The sequence below is a fragment of the Podospora pseudoanserina genome, chromosome 1 (genome assembly GCF_035222485.1).
Source record: "Podospora pseudoanserina strain CBS 124.78 chromosome 1, whole genome shotgun sequence".
NCBI classification, from domain to species: Eukaryota; Fungi; Ascomycota; class Sordariomycetes; order Sordariales; family Podosporaceae; genus Podospora; species Podospora pseudoanserina.
The window spans coordinates 331,266-345,510 of NC_085920.1; the positions used below are offsets into that span (position 1 = coordinate 331,266).

Below are 14,245 nucleotides of genomic sequence, written 5' to 3' on the forward strand. Positions count from 1 at the left end.
AGAGGAAAGTCGGATCACACGGCCTCGTAGCGAAAAAGACAAACTTGGAGAACACAGAGATGGGGATAATGACTGGCGTCGAGGCGTTACATGGCCGGTATACCGACGGCTGAAGCGATGCGGACTTTGGATATAGGATATTTAATGACACTTGGCTTCCTCCCTTTCCCACAACAATACATCGCCGCCCTGTTACAAGACACTGAATTCAGCCCCCCCTCGGACATATCTAATCGCAGTCAATAGTGCCGGATAGAACCCATCAGCGATCTTTTGAATCCCGGACGAGCTGGCATGTATACCATCATACAAATCCACCTCGGCATCGAAACCAGTGAACAAGTCGACGACCCAGATCGGACTCGACGTGGTGTTTTGGCTGGCCGCCCAAGCAGGAATCGCTTTGTTCAGCTCTTTGACCTGCTCGTTCTTTTCCGCGCTCAGCCCAAGCGGGATAATCTGCGCCACCTATTTCTCGTGTCAATCCTGCAGTCTCTTGGCCGGCCAAAATTCCAACGGTACTCACGATAATTCTCATATTTGGATTCCGGCCCCTCATCTGCCCCACAAGCGTGCTATACGCCCGTAGCAACTCCTCCGTCCTCGGCTTTCCTCGCACGATATCCACTGTGCCCAAGTGCATAGTCACCACATCGGCAGGGTTCATGGCCAACCACTCGGACACTCGACCCTCATTGGCCATTTGGATGGCGGGGAAGCCGGGGTGTCCTTCGTGATCGCGGTCGAATTCGGAGTCGTCGCAGATCTCGCCTGCGCGCTCACCACCGACGAGGTCGACGGAGTCGTAGAGGTCGGGGTCATTTTGGAGGCGGAGGTAGATCCAGGCTCGCCAGCAGCCATAGTCGGTTATCGAGTCGCCTAAGGGCATCCATCTGACTGTTTTATGGGATTGCCTTGGCAGGGAAAGGGACAGAACACACGGAAGGAGCAGGGCGGTGATTGTCGAAGGTTTCATTGTGAACGGTGATCGGTTTGTGGGGTTGGGGTGGTTGAAGAGTGGAAGAGGCGACAGGGCGGCTCGGGGGGTGGTATAGCGATGGATTGTTTACCCGGCGGGAGATATCCGGGATCAGCAAAAAGAACTGCAATATTAATGCGGAGTACTTTGTCCGAAATGATCAACTCAAAAGTGAGAAGTCTAAAGCTGCTTTCATTACATCTTGCCCCATTATCATATCCAGTTCAATCTACATCTCCCATCCCGACCCGCCTTTTTAGTCTTGTCGTCAACCATCTACTCATAAAACACCAAGCACCTCACCTCGATACTCTCCCTCCCCGGTGTGCCCTCAGGCGTCTGGGGGTCAACAAAAGCCGTGTGCGGCGTCAGCCCGGCAACACCCTTCTTCCCACCAGGCAACCGATCCCCCCAGGAGTCAAAGCACTTGATGAACATGGCCTCCCCGGGCGTCATATCCTTGATGTAATACAACTTGTGCGACTCATTGGGCAGTACACCATATGTCTCCCCCTTGACTTCATACCCCTCAAGCGAGTCGAGTGTTTCCTGGGACGGCCGGACTTCCTTGCCTCTGTCGTCGTCATCCCCGTCGTCGCGCTTGGGGTAAAGTAAGCTGACAGCCACGAAATCTTCAGGGGCAGTGGTGCGGTAGTCGATCACGGCGAGGGGAAAGTCGGTAGCAGGGTGGCGGATGGGTCTCCAGACGTTGATGAGCTGGTAGCGCTTTTGGAGGAGGGCATCTGCTTCTTCCTTGGGAGTGACATGTCGCCTGACTCTGGCCTCGGCAGCTTTGGGTGTCTGATCAACGTGGACTTGCTGGACCGGCTGGCGGGCGGCGCCGGGGTCGTGCCTGCGGATGGTGTGGTCAAAGATCTCGATGCGCTTGATCTTTTGGCCGCTGTGCTGGAGTCTTTCTCTCAGGAGGGCTTCCACCTCGGCGTAGTATTTGGTGCGGACGGTCTTGTCGTCCTCGAAATCTTCTGGGGTGGTGGCGGAGGGGGAGCGGTAGACTGCGAAGCCGGCTACGTCGATGTCGGCACCAAAGGAGCCAACTTTGGAGTGGATGTCCAGGCAGTCGGAAAAGTTGGTGACGTCCTTGGTGACGGTTTTACGGCTGTAAGAGGTGTGGTCGACGTCGACTTTGGCCCATGGCGCTACACCAGCGGTGATGCTGGCTGGGTCGAGGTAGCGGAAGGTACTGCTGGTCATTTTGCGGGCTGTGACTTGTCTGAGGAGTTTTTGTGATGATATTATAGGACGAAAGGCGCGCATTAATGGGTTGAAAGTCAGTAAGTTACCTTGTCACGTCACTGAAGCCTTTTGAGATAGCGGGGTGATGGCCTCTTAAATTCCAGCGCGGGGTTGCACATGCCGGCTCCACACCCGACAATTATCGTGATTAGTAATGTGGGATGGCTGAGCTGATCTGGTGGATTACGTGGCTGTTTAACAAAGCAATTCTTATCATCAATCGCTTGTCTTGGATTATCCTCTTTTCCTGGGCGTTCAATCTGTATTCTGGACGGAAGAAGCCCAAACGGCGCACATATCAAGTCTGATGTGCCCCTGCACCAACGTGGATTGACGTCATCCCCCAATCACGCCTTATCGGAGATAAGATCTCAGCAGAGGCATAGCTTCTCCCCTCTCAGCACTCTGCACTTGGTTAGGACTGCGAAGCTTTAAAGTAATTCCAGAAGCTGAATTTATCTTCCTGCCGAAACGCTTCAAAAATAAAACAATACCCTGTCCTCCCAACAGGATCATGCCTCCTTCTCCAGATGCCATCCCAAACGAGCAACCCATAATGACAAGGCCAATAACTACAATTTCCAATCCCAAAATCCAAAACCAAAATATGCACAAGAACCAGCCAACCAAAAACTCCAACCGCCAAACTAACTGTCAAAAATAGGCCCATACGCCAAAATTCCCCTCATCTCCAACCCAAACACCACCTCCTTCGTCACCGCCGGGTTGCTAATCACGCAAACCGCCTCGGCGTCAAACTCCTTGACCAACCTCAACACCTGCGGCAGCATCTCCTCCCTCTTCCCCTTCTCGCTCGTATCGATAATTACGGGGTTCTGGTCCATCCTGCTGACCAAATCCAGCGTCCTCTGCCCATATGTCTTGAGCGGGCTCCTCGTCTGCCACAATACCCTCATACTAGGCCTGTTCTCATCCGCCAAAAAGGACAGGCACGGCCCGATCCCGCTGCCGGTTGTGACAACGATGATGCGGCTGAACATGCGAAAGACATACCCGAATCCATACGTTGGCACACCCCTCTTCCACAGCTTGGTTGGTTGAGCGATAATAGTGTCTTTGGTCCAGTCGCCCACCCGCGAGACGATGCAGCTGAACTTTGTATTTTCTAAGGCGGTGTCCTTAACATTATCGAAGCGGTCGGGGAAGCAAGCGAAAGAATGCCAGTCTTTGAGGGGGTGCTTAGCGACTTGGATGCCTTGACCAAACTTGACGGTAGTGTGATCAAAGTGAAGTCTGATGGCGTGGGGGGAAAGGGGTTCAGGAGTGACGGTTACTTTGCGGAGGAGCAACCAGGGGTGGATTGTGGCTGCTGTCAAGAGGATCAAGATCCAAAAGGCCGGGAGGTTGAGGAGGAATTTTTCTAGGGACGGTTCTTGTGTGCCGAGGAGGGAGATTACTACCCAAAAGAGGGCCAGAATTCCCCAATTGGCGAAGCGGTGGACTAGCTCGAAGACGTCGTGGTGTTTTCTCCGGATGGTGGGGTGGGCCACCACGATGATGGAGAGGAGGAGGGCGAAGACGGAGTAGATCAGGGCTAGGACGATAATGCTTATAGGGTTGGCGGTGGCGGGGTTGAATTGGTAGGTGTAGGTGCCCGCGAATCCGATGTACCAGATGAGGGAAGCGACGCCAGTGCCGCTATGGACACCGCCGAGGTGAAAAATGCGGCAGGCGAGGCGTTTGATTGTTGTCGGGGCTGAACGCGGGACAGAACCAAAGATGAGGTAGAGTAGGTTGAGGACGAGCGGTTGCCGGCAGAGGCCACATACGGCGAGGTTGATGGCTGAGGCATTGACCAAGTCGAGAGGCTCGGCACCTCTGACAAGGTAGATGATCAGAGGAATAATGTTGCCGATGAAGGCGAGGGTGAATAGGCGGCGGTAGACGTTGAGGGCTGTGTACCGGATGAAGCCGAGGCGCTTTCGTAATGGTTCCTCTTCTGGTGTGGTCTGGGCTTCGAGGTCTGCTTTCTCTTTCAATGGGGAGGGGAGGGAGGAGAGGTCTGAATCTGTTGGTGATACTGGATAGGAGAGGTCTATCCTGGTCTCGATGATCTCATCTTTCTTCCAGTCCTTCTCCCCGTAAACAACTACTGTCCTGTCTTCCATTGTGGAGATATATGTGTGAGGTCACTAGACAAGCAAGAATAACAACTTGGTTAAGAAAGGACGGTTGATATTCCCTCTATGAAAGAAAAGGCAGCACCCAGCACTATTTGTACCACCAACCTGGACACCACTCTGGATCCCTTTCATTGCCTCTCCACCACAGGGCTTCCTGATCCGACTCCCTCCTTCCTATCTGGTATCATCCTCCCTCGCCATATGCCGACATGAGAGTGTGTGACGGTGATGATGATGATGATGACGGTGTGGTATTATGGAGTTGGCGGAACTTGCCGGAATCTAGTAAACCATACATTGGAGGCTCAGGAATGCACGTCGGAGTTTCTCTTGCTGACACTGTACTCTCGGCCCAGCCCGGAGATGGTTTCTCCGGAGTCACACACGGCAGCCGACCCACATCGTCGGCGACCATTCCGGTGGAATTTTCGGGCGTTGTGCCACAACCGCTCAGCTGGGTCTGCCATGATTTTACATCCAACACGCACAGAGGTGGGTGCGCCGATCATCTGACGGCTCGTGAATTAGGACGGCGATGACTTGTGTTGTGCAGTGATGATTACGCCCCTCCCAATCGGAGTTTGAGCTTCCCTTCATCAACCATCACATTATTCCCGAATCCCTCTGTTGAGGCGAAATGTCGTTGAATCACCTACTCTCTTTGTGTGTCCGGCCGAGAGTTGCCCGGTATGTGACGTGGAACGTGTTGTCAATACAACCTCGATGGCCCTTGACTCACATGGGATGATGGGATGATGGGATGATGAGATGATGTAGAGCCTCCCTCATGTACCTTGGCCCCAATCACGTGTGTATGAGACCACGCAAGCCCCCAAAATGCAGCCAGTTTTCCAGACCACATATACCAAAGTACCTTTACCATGGGCAAATCACCCTGCCGTGTCTCAACCGAGGACTTGATAATTTTGTGAGTGAGCACAGACTCTATCATGTCGATTAAACCCTCCCTAGACCCCGAATTCAGGGTCGTCCACCACCTACCCATGTCGAAAAAAATGTAACGGTAATGGAAGGGAACCAAAACAGTTTGACCGATCGAGAGCGAGCAGGATGATGCAGTCAATTGTTGGCAGTTTGAGTGAGGTGTGTGTGGGCGGCGTCCCCCTTCATTTGTTCGGAGTCCGGACAAACTTGACACTGTGACAGTCACTTCAGCCAACAGACATCTCGTCGCCTTTTCCACATCCCAACAGCTGTCTCCTCCAAGACACCGCCTGCATCTTACGGTCCGGCAATGCAATGCAATGCAATGCAGCTGAGCTGAAGAAGCCCATCCAGGGCCCGCTCGGTGCCCACTTCTGGTCCCCACCCCCAAAAGGTTTTCCCTAGGGCAAACAAACCACACGCACACAATACAGCACGACACAGGGTGACAGGGACACACTTTTCTTCGACACAACCCCAAAATCCGCTCACAAAGTCATCAATCCAATCGGAACCATCCTCATCGGGTATGGTGTAGCGGTAACATAGTTGACTCTCACTTCTCAGAAGTGTCTATTCTCTCAACAGCCCCGGGTTCGACTCCCGGTATCCGAGTCCCAACTTCTTTTTGCATTGTCTCATCTGGACAATGAGACACGGCACCGAGAGAATCATCTCGAACAATGATCGGAGACAGAAATCATGCCATATGTTTTTTTGTTTGGCCGATTGTTGTCTAGCTGAATGTACATGGTGAGGTAGATGCACCGAGAAATGAAGAAAGAATTTCAAGAAAGAAGGCGTCTACCCAAAGTCCGACCTGACCAAGAGAAAAGAAACAGACCCCTGATCCCGTTCGGCGGGCCCAACAAAAGAAACTAATAGGCATCCACCAAAAAACTGTCCAGCTTAGGAGTAAAGAACTCGAAGCTCTGCTGGTCAAAGACACACTGCAGCTCCTCTTCGTCCTCACTTTGCTGTTGCCCCTTACCCTTCCCCTTTCCTTTCCCCCTGCCCTTGCCATCACTTCCATTGTTGCCGCCCCAAACAGGTCTCAGAGGAAACCCGCAAATCCCCTCCTTCTCTCCCTTCTTCTCACCGCCCTGCACAATCCCCTCCAATCTCTCAAAATCCTTCCCCTCCTCCACCCACTCCATCAAACTCTTCAGCACCTCTGTTGGCCACGCCGCGCTGTTGGGCTTAAACACCCCCAGAGGATCCACCGTCCCAGGATCGCAGTGCCCACCTCCAGGCACCAAAAACAGCTTGTTCCATTTCGACATCTCGGCGTAACCTTGCTGCATGCCCAAACCAGGGTACATCGTCTTCCTGACCTTGTCTTGATACATGGTTGATGAAACCGCCGGAATCGCAGCATCAGCCTCCCCATGCCAGAATATCATCTTTCCACCGTTGGACTTGAACGGCGTGAGATCCGGCCAGAGAGTATAGATGCCAGAAAGGTACTTGGCCATTGAATCGTTGACCCACTCGCGGACAATATCAGGGCTGACTTCATCCAGGGGCAAGGTAGGAGAGTAGACTTCCTTGATCAGCAAATTGACCACCGCTGGGGAGAGAGGGTTGGGGAACGGCTCGAGTTGGTTCGTGGCGGGGTTGAGGATTGTGATAGAGTCACCAAACTCCACCGAGGGAGCAAAGAATGGGTGGATGAGCTTGTTGTTGGAGTCGTACATGCCGCGCCAGGTCTCGGCTGCCACGGCGGCGGCTTTGGCGGAAACAGTGCCGGCGATGGGTGGCTGGCCAAGCTGGGGAACAGCGGAGCAGTTGTAGGGTTTTCCAATCGAGGACGAGGCATTGAAGCGGGCGAAGCAGAGATCCGTGCGTGCGACTACGCCGTCGGTTTTGCCGTCGAGGGGGTCGCAGAAGGCAATAGCATCGGCGGTGATGCGTGAGAGCTCGCAAACAGAGGGAAAGTAGTTGAGCTTGCGCTGAGAAAGAGGGCCGTGGTAGTGGAAGATAGGATGTCGGAACGCAGGGGAACCAACAGAAATTCCGTCAAAGGTCGTGCCGTATTTTTGGACTTGAGACATACCCTCGCGCCCACCTTCGGAGCAGCCGTGGAAGTAGGAGTAGATCTTGGTCGAGTTGGAGGCATTGTAGAACTTGCGGGTAAGCTCCTTGCCGAGAACAGTCATTTCGTGCATTGCCCTGTAGGAGTAGGCGATGAGGGCATCGTAGTTCATGGCGCCGTTGCCGTAGAGGATAACACGGCTGAGGTCGGAGTCGAAACCGCCGAAGCCGGCATCGGTCGTGATGGAGACAGCGCCATAGCTGAGACCAGTTGCGAGTCCTCGTGCGCCCAAAGTCATGGATAGCCCTCCTCCTCCTGTAGCCAGGAAACGCTTCTTGAACTGGGCGGGATTTGGAAGGTAGAGCCAGAGATTGACTCGGTCAGTAGGGCGGCCGACATGGCGGTAGGCGAAAGTGACGTTGCAAAAGTCGCGACCGGTGGCGCCAGGATGGGTGCTGTCTGGTGGAGCAGTGAAGTTGGTGACAGCCTGGGCTGTGACAGAACCGGCGATTAGTTCGAGTCCTGGGAAGAAGTCTGGTGCCGGAAGAGACGATTCAACAAAAGCCGTCGTGCAGACATCGGGAAGGCTCGAACTGGATGTGGATGCTACAAGGCCAGCCACTGCCAAATATTTTAGAATTCCCATTGCGACTCAGGGTTGCTGCAAGTTGTCGAGCTGCCTGAAGAGGAAACAGCAACTCAGTCAAGGTGCATTATCTGGATATTTGTAGAACATCCCCTTGGTTTTCCCGAGGAAGCCTGGATGCTTGGCAAACAAGTCAATGGCTTCAGAAAGGGAGGAATTGACTGGAACTTTTCCATGACAACGTCATCAGACAAGGGAGCAACTAGGAGAGAAATTAAACAAGCGCTGCTTGATGCTGTACAACTATGTACCTTGTTGGTCTCTCTCCTGCAATGCGAAGTACGGGTTATACGAGATACGAGATGCGGCCTAGACAGGGGTAGGCAAGCCCCCACTTTGAAGCTGTCCCCACGCAGCACAACACGCACCAACCCCCATTTAGCCAGGATGGTGTAACCCCACCTCTCCTGCTTCATGTTGAAAGGATCTCGTAGCACGCTGAGTTGGCATGAAATATTGAAGGAGCTGAAAGCTAGTAGGTTGTTGATCCATCGAGGCTATGCGTCGAGAAACGAAATGACTGTGAGAAGTTGACAAAGCACCATGCAAACAACACCATTTTCAAGACGAGGATGCCCCCCTCGCGATACCACCACCTTCAGATTCCGTGCTCAACCCCAGAAACAGCACAAGAACAGCTGAATAGGTAGCTGTGACCCCCAGCGCCGTGACATTGGAAGTTTGCTGCGAAAATCCCACCACGACGGCAAATATGAGAACCGAAACCCCCGTGACAATGAGACAACGCAAGTCCCGGGAAAGAGAACCATGGTGACAATCGGAACGATAACAAGCACCCCTCCACAAAGCACCAAGATGAAACGCACGAGAGAATCGACCAAGAACGAGACTTCTTTGGGTGGTCTTTTGGAAACAAAGTCGACCCACCTTCGGCGTCGTTCAGCTTCGGTGTATGTCGCTCTAACAGGCAAGACTTTGCCTACAAGCCTCACCAACAACCTCCGGAATGTGCTGTCTTTGCGGTTGGATTGATCTTCCTCCATCGACTTCCAGTCCGAGGAATCATGACTGAGATCATAGCCAAATTCGTTTTCGAATTGATCCCTCAGTGTGTTCATCTTTGCCAACCCGTCGGGAGAGATGGATTCCACTCCACCAATGATTGTCTTCTTGCTGGAAATGTACTCGTAGTTACGGATGGCATCGGCTGCGAATTGGAAATAAGTGTGTTAGCACCCCTTCTCGTCATGAGATCTCGAGGCATAATTCCACGTGTTCTCGACGAAGGGCTCAAATTCGTGTGGCTTGGTGTCATTCCAAATTTGCACTGGCTGTGTCTCATTGGTCTCGATTGTTGAGTTCACCGTTTGTCGAGCAGTTTCACTCGCTACAGACTCATAGGCCTTGCCAATACTGTAGCGCAGTGATTCTCCCAAAGCATCCTGGGTGAGGTTACCTATCTGGTAACGTGGTCTTGCACCAACAGAATGAGTAAATCCGGTTGAAAAGGATTCATCTAGCTCGGACTGGTTTATTCCTGCTTTGTGAGTCGGCCACGGAAGTGGAGTAGTGAGGATGCCTGGGACTGATCGTCACGCCCGCTGGATCGAGCTTTCGATATGACAACGTAGCCTCCCTTCCAGAGATTTGAGAAAGACTTTGGTGAATGTTTCGGAGTCATTTTGGGTGGGTGAGTCGTGTAAAGCAATCTCGAGCTTTTCGTTGACCTGTTGGGTTAACTGTTCTACCAATTGTATCATGTGCGAATGTCCCATTTCTCGTTCGAGTGCAGAATCAAGCGATTTCTGCCAAGCTTTGGCCTTTGACTGTTGCCTGCTCTCTGTGTGGATCTTTGAAGCTTAAGACAGAAGTCTTTCAAACACCTGGTCTAGAAAGAGAGGATCTGACACATCGGGTCTAGTGTCCATGGTGCCTTGGGTTTACAAATGTTACGGTCTCTAAACTGGAGGAAATGGAAACGGTGGTGGAAGAGCTGAAGGTGAAGTTGACCTGGCTTTTGATGAACTCAACAGTAAATGTTTTGAACGGGGTTGAGTTGAGAACGAGGCAGGCGACCTGGAAGCACGTGCCATCTTGCGGCTGGACGCCTGGTCGAGTTGCCCGGACCAATCAATCGTTTGACCTGGAGTCTCTATGTATCTTTCATGTTAAATTTCCCTAAGCTGAGCCATCGAGGTGAGGTGGAAAAGGAAGGCTGGAAAGCTGTACCAGAAAATGTTTGATCAAATTGATCGTTCACCCGTCTTCCCAGTCATTCCTTCAACGTCTTAGCAACCAGAGTTTGGACATCAGGTAAAGTGTCGTATTTCTTGCCTGATGACTAACCAATGATCAAGGTCCTCGGGTACTTGGAGGAACTCGATTCGCTGTTTGCTGAAAAGATGAAGCGTGCCGCATATGCAGCTATCCACGAGTCAGAAGGAGCATGATGGGCCTCAGTGCTGCTACCCAAAGGGTATGCTTTATACACGACATACCCCGCACTCTCTTCATTCTTTTCCCTGCCAGTGCTAATCCGTGAGCCCATCTCCGTTGCCCAAGAGTCTCGAGATATCCTTGAGTGTGAACATGCCTCGACAAACAACCCAGCTCCCCTTGCGCCCAGCTGGCCCGCAGGCAGCGAAGAAGCCCTGTGTATTCTTTACCCAAGGACGCTGTCGGAATGGGAGCACCTGCTCATTTTTCCATGATCCAGTGCTTGTCAAGCTAGTTGGGACCGGGTCAACTTCCACTGCCGATCAAGATGACATAGCTTCAACATCCAAGATCACTTGCCACTTCTACCTGAAAGGAGCCTGTTTGAAGGGAGACACTTGCTCTTTTGCTCACCCCGAATCTCACAGACCACCACCTGTGGTGGATACCAAAGAGTCTTTAACTGATGACACAGTTGCTCCAGAGAAGGTAACAATGATGTACTTTATATGCCGGCAAAATCAGCTAATAATGGGAAGGATGAACCTGAAGACAGACCCGATGACTGGATGCGCCAGCTTGGTGGAGCTGTCATACAGTTCGGACACGGCGCCGCCGTCTTGAAGGCATCTCTCCAGTCAGACTTCTCCGCGGTCCGCATCAGTCAGCTGCCGGAAACGAGTACCCTGTGTCAAATCTTCCAAGCTCTCCGCCAGCTCGGATTCGCCGTCTCCCCTGATGAAATACGCTTCGTACCGAGCCCTGATCCAACCCATCGTATCGCTGATGTCCGCGTGGAGGATCCCGCCTTTGCAAGACGGCTCATGAGTGCTGTAGAAGACTGCCAAAGATCCCTTGGAAACGACATCAAAGTGATCCAAATCAACGCGCCTATGCCGGGGGGATCTGGGATGCACAGAGTCGAGTGTAAAAAGGTGCTCTGCTCCTGGTACCGCCCCTTCAAGACGGTCTGGCTGAATTTCACATCGCACGGTTTGGCCGAGACAATCCGCCAAAAGTACGCGAGTGGGAGGTACAAGGTTCTCAACATGACTGTAACGAGCCACGCACCCAAGAAAAGCAAAGCATGGACGACAGTTATGCTCACCGAAGTCCCTGCTGAAGCCACCGAAGACGATGTTACGAAGTCCATCCCGGCAAACATGTCGCCTAGAAACGTGGAGACTGGAACCCCGAGCTTTAGATACAATGCTGATGTGGCGAATGCTTTTGTCAAGTCGAAGTTGATGGAGGTTGGACCACTTGAATGGTGGGAGGACGCCGTGTTTGGTGGAAAGCGTGCGAAGGTGAAGGCTCGCTTCCAGGACGACGGCGATGCTGCCAAAGCGGCCTCGATGCTGAACGGATGGGAGCTTCCATTCCACAAGAAGGGCAAGCTCACCGTCCAGGCTATCTATTCAGCACGATTCAAGGTCCAAGAACGCATATATCAAGCCATCAAACCCATCATCAAGGAGCAGAGCCCCATGTGGCAAGCAAAAAAGGTGTACCTGGCTGCCTATGAGCCTGCCAAGTTCTCTTCTTCACGCGCCTTGAAGTTTGAAGGTGAAGATAACAAGGCAGTTGCGGAAGCAAAGCGTACCTTGGAGCAGATATTGGAAGGACGTCTTGCCACCGACAAAGGCAAACCGATCTGGTCCCCTGCTTTCACCGTCAACGGCGAGGTCTTTCAGAAAATAAAGGAGCTTGAGCAGCTTTTCGGCATCGTGGTCATTCGCAACAAGAAACGATCGCGGGTGTATCTCTTCGGGTCGGAAGACAAATGCAAAGAAGCCGAACCAGAACTTGCAGAAATCGCCCAGCAGGACTCGTCAACCGCCAACATCATCAAGCTGGACGCAGGCCAGTTTGCCTGGGCCTTACGAGGTGGCTTCAAGTCCATCGCCGAGATTCTCGGCCGCAAGGCCACCTTGAATGTTGTCTCAGAGCCCAAGCAGATCGTAGTGACGGGATCAACAGAAGACATCAAGCTCGCCATGGACATGGTCAAAGCCCAGAATGAATTCACCGAGAGTAGCACCGCCAAACCCTCCATGACTGAAGACTGCTCAATCTGCTGGATGGAACCCGAAAATCCGCTCACCACCCCCTGCAACCACACCTACTGCACTGACTGCTTCGAATCCCTCTGCACCTCTGCAACCTCTTGCAGCAACACCAACTTCATCCTTCAATGCGAAGGAAGCTCGTCCAAATGCCAGCAACCCCTTTCCCTCAACTTTCTCCAAGACCATCTATCATCCCAGCTATTCGAAGACATGCTCCAAGCGTCCTTCAAGTCTTACGTCTCGCACCGGCCCGACGCCCTCCGCCACTGCCCAACCCCAGACTGCGGACAAATCTACCGCGCCGCCACTGGCACCTTTACCTGTCCCAACTGCCTCACCCCAGTATGTACCACCTGTTTTGTATCACACCAGGGCATGACTTGTGCCGATCACAAGTTTGTTTCGTCTGGCGGGGACATAGCCCTGAAGGAAGCCAAGCAGCGCTTGGGGATCAAGGATTGTCCCAAGTGCAAGACTGCCATGGAAAAGACGGACGGGTGCGACCACATGACTTGTGGCGGCTGCGGTACTCATATTTGCTGGAACTGTTTGAAGACGTTTGGGACGGGGGCTGACTGCTACGCGCATATGAATCGGGCGCATGGTGGCATCGGGATTGATGTCAGGTTTTGAGTTGTATCCCCGTTCAAGATACGACATATGGATGCTGGCCGTATCAACATGCTTCGCATTATTACCGGCCATTCTCCTTTGTATCAGTCGACCTCTTAATTGCTACTGGTTGTTGTTGCTTTGAGGCATCGGTCTTGAATTAACCCCCATTGGGAGTACAAAGCTCGATCATTTGATAGTTAATATATTCAGAAGGTACAGACCGCCAAACTCTCCATGGTCCCCAAAGAATATCCGGTCCGTAGACTGTCGCAAGAGCTCTTAATGCTTTTCCCTCACCGCCATCTTATCCCTCGGCAGCAATTTGGGCTCATAAGCCCTCAAGAGTTCAAGGCGAGCCATCGCTGCGGCACTCCTCTTTCTCAGGTCCTCGTATAGGATGCCTTCAACAGATGGCTGCAGCACTCTGAAATCACTCAGAGATTATACCCGGCCGTGTCTTGGCTCAAAGAGGGCTAGGAACGGATTCCGCAGTGGGGCCCTATCTTGATACTTCCTGCACTTTTCTCTCAGACTTTCGAGCTTGACATTTGTCTCCAGCGTCTTTCTCCACACGATAGTTTTGGTGTGGACAACATCTCCCTCGTCGGGGCAGTACCGTCCGAGTACCTCCAGCAGCATGAGGCCAAAGGCGTAGACGTCAGTGGCCCTTGTTCTGATGCCATCCCGTGTTGCCTCGGGCCCGAGGCAAACGAGGGTGCCTCCGACATCTCTGATGTTCGCTACAGATGTAGCAAGACCAAAGTCGGAGATGACAAAGGTAGGCGGAGATCCAGTTGCCGTGGATTTCTTGTAGAGAATGTGTTGGGCTGGCGACCTAGGAAAGTCACCGGCGGCGAAAATGAGGCCAAAAAATGGCCAAAATTGGTAAGCAAATTAGTATTACAGTAGTTGGTTGTTGGTTCAAAAGAAAACAGTAAGAAAATCCAGCCCCAAGAGCAAACCGGTGTGGGTCTGGGAAAACCTGGGCCCTTTGGTGCCCCACAGAATGTTGTCTGACTTGAGGTCGTGGTGCATGATTCCCTTGTCGTGCATGAAAGCCAAACCAGACAGAACCTGGTCGATGAAGCGCCCCAGCCATGAGGGTTGTTGGGACGGAACTTGCCTCCACACTGGTGTGTTGGAAGAAGCTTCGTCAAGCTG

At 52.6% G+C, this 14,245-nt stretch overlaps 6 protein-coding genes and 1 non-coding gene across 7 annotated transcripts; 3 read left to right on the forward strand and 4 right to left on the reverse strand.

The window, feature by feature from the left end:
- Positions 1–114: 114 nt before the first annotated feature.
- Positions 115–976, reverse strand: QC764_100045 (uncharacterized protein; the record flags this gene model as incomplete). The annotated part of the gene is made up of 2 exons (XM_062941217.1): positions 115–468; positions 527–976. The coding sequence occupies 2 exons, from the start codon at positions 974–976 to the stop codon at positions 193–195; spliced, it is 726 nt and encodes a 241-aa protein (XP_062804156.1). The 3' UTR covers positions 115–192.
- An 81-nt stretch (positions 977–1,057) lies between these two features.
- QC764_0001320 (uncharacterized protein) lies at positions 1,058–2,227 on the forward strand (the record flags this gene model as incomplete). Its single annotated transcript, XM_062939704.1, is given in 3 exon segments — positions 1,058–1,150; positions 1,514–1,590; positions 1,603–2,227. The coding sequence occupies 3 exon segments, from the start codon at positions 1,058–1,060 to the stop codon at positions 2,225–2,227; spliced, it is 795 nt and encodes a 264-aa protein (XP_062804157.1).
- Positions 1,256–2,191, reverse strand: QC764_0001330 (uncharacterized protein; the record flags this gene model as incomplete). Its single annotated transcript, XM_062939705.1, has 1 exon — positions 1,256–2,191. One exon carries the CDS (start codon positions 2,189–2,191, stop codon positions 1,256–1,258), a length of 936 nt encoding a protein of 311 aa, XP_062804158.1.
- Positions 2,228–2,880: 653 nt separating the features above from the next.
- On the reverse strand, positions 2,881–4,362 carry QC764_100030 (uncharacterized protein; the record flags this gene model as incomplete). Its single annotated transcript, XM_062941216.1, has 1 exon — positions 2,881–4,362. The coding sequence occupies one exon, from the start codon at positions 4,360–4,362 to the stop codon at positions 2,881–2,883; it is 1,482 nt and encodes a 493-aa protein (XP_062804159.1).
- Positions 4,363–5,845: 1,483 nt separating this feature from the next.
- Positions 5,846–5,937, forward strand: QC764_0001350. Its single transcript has one exon. It is a non-coding gene; the product is annotated as a tRNA-Glu (tRNA).
- Positions 5,938–6,200: 263 nt separating this feature from the next.
- On the reverse strand, positions 6,201–8,003 carry QC764_100020 (uncharacterized protein; the record flags this gene model as incomplete). The annotated part of the gene is made up of 1 exon (XM_062941215.1): positions 6,201–8,003. The coding sequence occupies one exon, from the start codon at positions 8,001–8,003 to the stop codon at positions 6,201–6,203; it is 1,803 nt and encodes a 600-aa protein (XP_062804160.1).
- Positions 8,004–10,131: 2,128 nt separating this feature from the next.
- On the forward strand, positions 10,132–13,341 carry QC764_101040 (uncharacterized protein). Its single transcript, XM_062941321.1, has 2 exons — positions 10,132–10,889; positions 10,940–13,341. Exons 1-2 carry the CDS (start codon positions 10,554–10,556, stop codon positions 13,100–13,102), a joined length of 2,499 nt encoding a protein of 832 aa, XP_062804161.1. The 5' UTR covers positions 10,132–10,553; the 3' UTR covers positions 13,103–13,341.
- The last annotated feature ends 904 nt before the right edge of the window (positions 13,342–14,245 follow it).

What these genes read in the sequence shown, in the direction of transcription:
- QC764_101040 (XM_062941321.1), top strand. Translation starts at nt 10,554, where the DNA reads ATGCCTCGACAAACAACCCAGCTCCCCTTGCGCCCAGCTGGCCCGCAG. An exon ending in ACACAGTTGCTCCAGAGAAG is followed by an intron (nt 10,890 to 10,939) that starts GTAACAATGATG and finishes AATAATGGGAAG; the next exon opens with GATGAACCTGAAGACAGACC.